Below are 8,587 nucleotides of genomic sequence, written 5' to 3'. Positions count from 1 at the left end.
GCTGTGGCTACTAACCTAGCTCACCACCGTCAGGGTGTGAATGACTGATTGTAGTGTAAAGCGATTTGGGGTTGGTGGACTTGATAAAGCGCTATACAATTACAAGCATTATAACATATTGCACAGTTTTTTTTTTAAATTGTTCTGTAAAGCAGCTGTTGTTTTTTTATCTGTTATAACTTGAACATTGCATTTTTACCTGAACATGCCTTATCATCTTTTAATATTGATTGTGCTGTGTTTGATCCCTTTCTCCTCTGCTTTACAACTTAGCTTTAAATTCAGCATACTATTTATATTACTTAATCTATTGTGTAAATCTGGTGTCTTTTGTCTTCTCGTTTTTGCCACTGTCACACCGAAATAAGTCGGATGTGAAATCTTCTCCAACAATAATGTTTTTTCTATTCTATTTTATCATAACTTAAATAATAATATTTAATATATATATATATATATATATATATATATATATATATATATATATATATATATATATATATATATATATATAGTTAGGATTTCTACGTTTAGCATTTCGGATTCTTTTTTTATTATTACACAATTATTTTGAAACTCACTCCAACCGGAAGTTTCCTAACCAGTCTGACCGCTGCTCGGTATCGGACGTTCTGATCAGCGGGAGCCCATTTATTTAATGCTTATTTATCAATCGGCCACCTCTAACACGTCAGTGGGCGTCACACGTTGGTGTATTTTGTTTTTAGACACGCACAGCATCTATTCGGCTTTATTAGCATCGCTCTTCGGTGCCGTTTAAGCATTATATGTGGGGCTGTAATGAGGAAGTGTGTGGAAATGCGTTGAGATTATCCGGTTTCTGCTCCACACACTATTACATTACAGGTCCGTTCATGTTCCCAGGGAGAAAACGGGAGGCGTAACCGTGGCGTGGATAGGGCGGAGTGGGTCTCTAGCAGTAACCGGGCGAATAAGGAAGTTGTACAGACGGGTGGAGAACAACAGACACTCCTGTTTAACAAAGCATTTGTGCAGTTATAACATGCCTGCTCAGAAAGTCTGCATCGTTGGATCTGGAAACTGGTAACTTTACTTTGTTGTGTCTTCATACACATTTTAGTGGTTTAATTAGTTGCATTATGTTGTGATCGGTGGTTAACTATGATTGGATTAGGAAAACTCAAACCTGCTGGGTTAATATAATCTCATTATCTCTACACTTAGTCCCTCCAGGGATTTAAATGTGCAGTTTTCCTCTTTCAAATGTGTAAATCAGCCTTTAATATCAAAGCTTTGACAAAAGTGCAATTCAATGTCCTGCCTGATTCATGGTCCTATCTGCGTAATGTTCTGTGATTGGGTGAAATCCTCCATCCAGCACCGTTTCACCTCTGATTATACCTCCAGGGGATCCTCCATTGCCAAAATCATCGGCCACAATGTGAAAGCGTCCAACCGCTTCAACCCCATGGTTAACATGTGGGTTTACGAGGAGCTCATCGACGGGAGAAAGCTCACGGAGATCATCAACACCGAGCATGAAAATGTTAAATATCTGCCGGGTCACACGCTGCCCAAGAATGTGGTAGGGTGTTGTTTCTGCTTTTCTGTCCTTTGAATACACTCCCGACTTGCTGCCACAGGTTATGTATTGTGCCATGGAAGTCTTGAAACCTGGAAAGAGTTTAGGTGCCGTAATATGCTGTGGGATTGCTTCACTGTCCATAGATGGAATAATTAGAAACGATTAATTTATCCAAATTACTCAACTTCCAAAAGGACAGTGATCCCAAGACAAAAATGTTGTTAGTGTGGATAAACCAGCGGAACATTAAACCTGTGGGATGGACTGAAACCTATTGACAATATATAAACTAGGCTTAGCCAGAAAACCACCTCATTGAAACACTCTTTACCAATTCCGCTTGGGAGAGGTGTCAACATTCCCCTCAGAAATATGTTGGAAGGTTGTTCTTGGCGATGACTTGGTGAAAGAACTGAAAGAAGTTGTTAAGGCACATTTAACCAAACGTTAGTGGGAGTCTATTTAGTGTGGCCCGGCTTGCTCGTATGCATGCTTGACCACGAGAGACGAGGGAGGTCAGATCCTGACCAGGGCATCACTGAGCTCCTGGACAGTCTGAGGTGCAGCCTGGTGGACCTGAACACGATGTCCCAGAGGTGTTCTGTTGGATTTAGGTCAGGGGAGCATGGAGGCCAGTCAATGGGATCCGTTCCTTCATCCTTCGGGAACTGACTGCATACTCTTGCCACAAAAGGTTCCGGATAAAAGACAGGACCCATTGCACCCGCGAAGGGTCTAACAGTGGGTCTAAGGGTTTCATCCTGATACATAATGGCAGTCAGGGCGCGGTTGTTTATTCTGTACAGATCTCTGGCTCTATCTGAAAAACCTTAATATTAGCTCCTGTTCATTCTCCTTCCATGGGGTCAACAGTAACAACTCTATCGTGGGGTGGAAAGGAGCTTCGGCCTGCTGTGCCGATTTCGGACAGTTTTTTACTGCGACGTCATTACGTGACGGAAACGTACATGGACGATGCGAGTCGTATCCAGGCTTACAGCCTTCCGAAATTGAACTACAAAGTGCGCGCTCCCTTCTCTTCATATGTTTATGTTCATTTCTGTGAGGCTGGCTGTGCTTGTCCGTCATATCATGCAAAGGATTGTAGGATTTCTTCTAGACTTCCTAGCACTGGTAAGGGACGTTGTGAGGTTCCTAAGCACGAGAGGAAGCATAGAGGATCCTTTTCCTACCTCCTTCGGTACTGACTGCATTATTCAGACAGCACTTATGATGGTGACCGCTGATACCCTTCTGCTTTGGCTTAAGAGTCCTTACCCAATAAGGGTATTCTGATGGACCCTCTAAGTCCCTCCAAGGATCTGCCTCCCCAGACCAACACTGATTCTCCACCAAACCAATCATTCTGAACAGTGTTGCTGCAGCATAGCGTTCACCTCAGCTTCTCCAGACCTTTACGTGTCTGTCTCATGAGCTCAGGGTGAACCTGCCATTCCTGTGTTCTGGCAAATGCCAGAGAAGCTCTAATGGTTTGTTCAGAGACATTCACATCAGGGCCCCACTAGAGGGCCCTTTGTAGGGCACTGTTAGTACTCATCCCGTTCCTCCTTGCACAAAGGAGCAAATACCGGTCCTGCTGATAGGTTCCCCGGCCTCAGATGGCCCTATCCAGGTCTTCTGGGGTAGCTACCTGTCTCCTGGACTCTCCTCCAAGCTATTGAGACCGTGTTGGGAGACACAGCAAACCTTCTGGCAATGCTTAACTCTATTTTAAGTCTATTTTACACTAACTATTCACAACAAACTGTTAAATGAAGCCTTTTATTAGTGAGCTAATCTGGGCCTTATCACCAGGTGGCTGTTCCCGACATCACCGAAGCCGTGAAGGGAGCCAAGATTCTCATCTTTGTGATCCCTCACCAGTTCATCAGCAAGCTTTGCGATGAGATTAAGCCTCACATGACGGAGGGAGCCATCGGAATATCCCTCATCAAAGTAAGATCTCGTGAAAAAAGGGAAGCTGGACGCACAGCGTGATGTGGTTGGGCAATGTGGAGGGAATCCGGGCGGGAGGTGCTGCTGTTGAATGGTTTACTGCTGTCCAGGGCATCGACGAGGGTCCGGACGGACTGAAGCTCATCTCGGACATCATCCGCGAGAAGCTAGAGATTGAGGTCAGCGTCCTGATGGGGGCTAACATCGCCAACGAGGTGGCCGATGAGAAATTCTGTGAAACCACCATCGGTTTGTTGCTCCTCTTGTTTGTCTTTTCTTAAAGCGACCCAATGCAACTGTGCTGATGTGTTGGTGTGGTTGGCTCAGCATAACTTCCCCAGTTTCAGAAGTCTGAGTCATGTTTCCGATTCCTCTTGAATTCAATAAAGGGGCAAAAAATGAGACACATGGACAAATATTCAAGGAGCTGCTGCAGACGCCCAACTTCCGCATCACGGTTGTGCCTGAGAGTGACACTGTGGAGCTGTGTGGAGCCTTAAAGGTACACCTACATCCACGTTTACCCAATTACCGGCATCAGTTTCTGCCTGAATTGACCGGTTTCTGTTTGTGTTTGTCACCCAGAACATCGTGGCAGTCGGCGCCGGCTTCTGCGACGGCCTCGGCTTCGGCGACAACACCAAGGCGGCGGTGATCAGGCTGGGGCTGATGGAGATGGTCGCGTTCGCCAAGCTGTTCTGCAAAGGCGAGGTGAGCTCCGGAACCTTTCTGGAGAGCTGCGGCGTGGCGGACCTGATCACAACCTGCTACGGAGGGCGGAACCGCCGGGTTGCAGAAGCCTTCGTCAAAACATCGAAAGTGAGTCGACAAAAGACAGCAAAGTCAGCGAGGAGTGTTTTTTACAACGTGTCATAGCTTGAAAGATAAAAGTGCCGTTTTTTCAACCAAATCCACACTTTCAAAGAAACTGAAGCTGTTCCACACAACAAGCTGCTGGACATGTCTTCTTCTGCACCAACTTTAATTGCAACGAGTTAGCTGTCAGTCAACTACGTCAGTAAAAAAATGGCACCCTCCAGATCTTTTTGTTCACTTCCACAGTCTATTGCTGAGCTGGAGGCAGAAATGCTCAACGGCCAGAAGCTCCAGGGCCCACAGACCTCGGCTGAGGTCTACAAGATTCTGCAAAAGCGAGACATGGTCAAGAAGTAAGTTGACTACAACAAATAGCATCTTTAGAGTTTCAACGTGTATGAATTTTATTTGAACAGCTTAAACATCTTTTAAAAATGCATAGCAACAGTTTTGTTGGTAGTCGATTGCTCAATGGTCATTCAAAATGGCACTTATGGCAAGTGGTTTGTGTATTTAATCTGCAATCAGTGCTCTCAGATATACAAATCTGAAATGATTTGTTTTTCCTTTTAATCCTAACGAGGGTTTCCTCTAGAGTTTGAACCGTTCAGTTGGTTTGAAAAATCCTGTAATCTGGGATCCTTCAGCAGGTCCTCTAGTTAAGGGTGTGTTTCCCAGTCTTAATGTTGTGAAACAACAATCTGGTGAGGCCGCTAGACGTGACGGCAGGCCTAAGATTGCTCCATCTCACGCGGAAGTGTAAACCCAGGCTGCTCTAACCCCCGACAAACAAAGACGTTGCGATGGTGGTGATATTGAAGCTCACAGCATTAAAAGAGCCATTTTGCCTTATCTACCAACATTAAGGCAAAAAGACGGGTAAAAATTCCAAACAAATGGTGAATAATGTCAGTGAAGGTATTTTGAGGTAATCACGGACAAATCACTGTTAAAGCCCAAGTTAAAATAGCAAAGTTATACCCAACCTAAAATATATACTATAACTTAAAATGCTGCCATCAAGCTGTCCATGGCAGGAATTGAAATTCTGGATTAGGAGTGCATATTTTACTTTACAAAATAAACACTTTGTACAAAACTGGAGTCCTTGTAACTGATCATAGCTGACAACCAAAAGCTCAGGTTAAAACACATAAAACTCTACAGAAATAGAGTGAAGCATTACCCCTTACTTTAACCATTAACCCTACAATGCTGATGAACAAACACTGAGTTACCTTCATACCGACCAACATGCGGTAGTTCCCTTTTGATCACTGTTGTGTTCAGCAGTCCGTGAGGTCGGCCGGCCGCACAGCCATCTTTGACATTTTATTAGACTCCCTTTAGGTTTAGGAAAAGGAATAAACACCCTATAAACGTTCGGGATCACAAGTGTCCGAATCGTACTTTCCCTACTAACAAATAGTAATCAGTTTTTAACTGTTTTTTTTTTTTTTTTTTTACGATATCACTCTGACCACAATGCGTTCATAATGTAACATCTTAGGATCTTGTTGGAGGGAAAGAGAGCACAGCTTCTGCAGCTAAGGGCTGTTTCACTTTGGGACAAATTGTGATTGCTGATTGGTCAACTACTGACGAGCCTCCAAGACTGCTTGACAGGCGGTGTCACCGCAATTTGTCGGTGACCTACAAGTCTTCTTTAAATCTGTTAAAGCGCTGTGGTGTGTCCCTCTAAATATGCTCCCAGACATGTAATAAATGCTGCTCGGTTCTTAGCAACCACCACCTGGTGGTCAAACAGTGCCTTTTTAGGTGATCGATTGTTTATTATGTTTTAGCTTTTTTTTCTTTTTCCTTTTTCTTCTGCTTGTGGAAAAGTTAAGGCCAAACAATCAAATTGTTTTCTTAATTTTCATAAGAAGAAACCGGTCCATTTTGGACTTAAAACTTCCTCATGGACGTATGGTCTCTGGAATGGAAAATAAGTTGAACGAAACATAATCTTTCTGTTTTTTTTTTTTTCTTGTTTCTCCTTGCTGTTGCACGGCATCCTGTGTCAAAACACAATTTAGGCTTACGCCAACAGCCCTAAAGTTAGCAATTGCTGTATAACCCCAGTCAACTATATTCCTTTAAATCTGTAGTAGAGTATTTTGAATTACTGGCTCCCAAAAAAAATATTTTTCTCTTTTGATCATGAACATAATTTGTTGCCAAAAGGAACGGTTCACCAATCCAAATAATTGCACGTTTTGTTGTGAAAGAACTTTACTGGCCAGCACAGAATCCTGAGCTCAACCCCATTGAACGCCTTTGGGCTTCTCATCCCGCATTAGCGTCTGACCTCACAAATGGACTTCTGGAAAAATGGTCAAAAGTTGGCATGAGCATGCTTTTAAACCTTGAAGGAAATCACACACCAATTAAAGTTGCTGTTGCTGTCAACATCCCATTAAACCCTATGGAACCCTGGGATATCACTCACACAAAAATGTTTGACTATATTGCGTATGTGTTGAATTTAGCAGAAGAAACGGCACTATTGATTTAGATGAGAAGTTCTGTTTTTCTAGTTTTCACAGCATTTCATATCCAGACATCTGACCCCACTGATTCCGCCCAAGCAGGTGGCAGTGTTCTCTTTAGGGTTGCGGTGTCTGTGGTAACGAAATATGCATTTTATATTGAATATTCCCAAGAATTGTTTTTCTACTGTGTGTTAGTGCAGCAAGTTCTCGGGTTTTCTTTCACCATTTTCTAATGAATACTGTAAAACCATTTCTGTTCTGTAGGTTTCCTTTGTTTGCTGCCGTCTACCAGATTTGCTATGAAGGGAAGGAGGTGAAAGAGTTCATCACCTGTCTGCAGAACCACCCTGAGCACATGTAGTGGGACACCAGTCCGCCTGTAACCTCCTCTTTCAACCACTAGAGGGTGACACTGATTCACAAGACAGAAACGCACAACATGGATGCCTGAAGAATATTTAAGGTTCATGATATCTTGGTGTGTCCCCCCCACCCCCCTTTATACTTTTAAAGGACAAATATTAAAATCTGTTTTCCTTCATCATGTTTTACTGGCTTCAAATTCACATTTTAAAAGCAAACGGCCTAATTTCAGTAACTGCTTAAGTTGTTTTCACTTTTATACTTTTATATCACTACATGATGTATATCCCTGATCCCAGAAAACCAACAATGGATATTATTTTTTACTTTCATGTGGAGTTGTTTTCTTATTAAAATCAATTCCTGAGAAGTTGCTGTCTTCCTTTTTTCTTTGCAGAGGAAAATACATCAGTCACCCATTACAACTTTGAAGCACCCCCGCAGCAATATCACACTTTTTAAATCTATGTCTGTATCTGTAATTAACATGTAAGAAATCTGTGTTATCACGTAACACTGACAAATCCAGTATAGTCCAATCACTTGCTTCTTGATGTGGATATTCAGTTTCGTGTGAGTTGTATTAGATCCCAAAGACAGTGTGTGACTGGCAGAAAGTGATTCCCACAAAAATGTTTGTTTTAAAAGTTTGTTAAAGAAATGCACACCAGCATTTTGACATTTGAACAAGTTCTGAATGACTTACAGCTATTATAAAGTCCTTATCAGATCAAAAGAAAAGCTAGGTGTTTAAAGATTGTGTCCTTTTTAATGCCAGTACTTAGGGAAAAGTATGGTAGGACACCCCTGTTGTAGCATTGGTGAGATTTTTGCAAATAACAAAATATTTTAATCTTATTTTATCATAATTTGAGCTTCTCACAAACATGAGATGTCCAAAGGGTTGGTCACTGCAAAAGAAAAAGGAAATCAAAGCAACATTTTAAGATTTAACTAGTTTTGACTGATGTATAGCCCTCATAAAGGCCTTTTCAGAGCTACACAATATACTTGGAAAAGAAAACAATATGACCATGAAAGGAAGCCTAACTTGTCTTTGTTATCATCCCAGCATGGGTAGCTTAATAACGCGGGCACCAGGACGCCGCCCCATCAAGATTCCAGGTAAAAGCAGACGCTGTATAAATTATTATAAAATAAAACATAATTATCCTAGCTTTTCAGTCATAAAATGGCTCTGATTAGATTTTTCAGCCTAGCCTTTCCATTTGAGGCTAGGCTACATTTGTTTAACAGCAAGGGATGCAGGACGAATGAGTGAGTATATGTTTTTAGATTTTTGTCTTCCATGTGACCATGATAGTCCCTAATTGGTTGCTTACTTAAAGGAGCAATAAGTAAGATATTTATTGTGAAGTCAACATAAATC

At 42.1% G+C, this 8,587-nt stretch overlaps 1 protein-coding gene across 2 annotated transcripts; it reads left to right on the top strand.

Moving 5' to 3' along the window:
* The first annotated feature begins 593 nt into the window (after positions 1-593).
* Positions 594-7,567, top strand: LOC105931056 (glycerol-3-phosphate dehydrogenase 1-like protein). Of its 2 annotated transcripts, XM_021320031.2 has the most exons (9): positions 615-690; positions 886-1,065; positions 1,390-1,567; positions 3,383-3,523; positions 3,634-3,772; positions 3,913-4,025; positions 4,109-4,342; positions 4,586-4,692; positions 7,099-7,567. In XM_021320031.2, the coding sequence occupies exons 1-9, from the start codon at positions 659-661 to the stop codon at positions 7,193-7,195; spliced, it is 1,221 nt and encodes a 406-aa protein (XP_021175706.2). In that variant the 5' UTR covers positions 615-658; the 3' UTR covers positions 7,196-7,567. The 2 variants fall into 2 exon arrangements, with proteins under 2 accessions (XP_012725001.2, XP_021175706.2); XM_012869547.3 differs by having other exon boundaries at positions 594-1,065.
* Positions 7,568-8,587: the final 1,020 nt, after the last annotated feature.

Source organism: Fundulus heteroclitus, chromosome 24 (assembly GCF_011125445.2).
Source record: "Fundulus heteroclitus isolate FHET01 chromosome 24, MU-UCD_Fhet_4.1, whole genome shotgun sequence".
In the NCBI taxonomy this organism is placed as follows: domain Eukaryota; kingdom Metazoa; phylum Chordata; class Actinopteri; order Cyprinodontiformes; family Fundulidae; genus Fundulus; species Fundulus heteroclitus.
This window is presented reverse-complemented; position numbering and strand designations above follow the sequence as displayed.

What these genes read in the sequence shown, in the direction of transcription:
- LOC105931056 (XM_021320031.2), top strand. Translation starts at nt 659, where the DNA reads ATGCTTATTTATCAATCGGCCACCTCTAACAC. An exon ending in CAATCGGCCACCTCTAACAC is followed by an intron (nt 691 to 885) that starts GTCAGTGGGCGT and finishes TCATGTTCCCAG; the next exon opens with GGAGAAAACGGGAGGCGTAA. An exon ending in ACACGCTGCCCAAGAATGTG is followed by an intron (nt 1,568 to 3,382) that starts GTAGGGTGTTGT and finishes CCTTATCACCAG; the next exon opens with GTGGCTGTTCCCGACATCAC.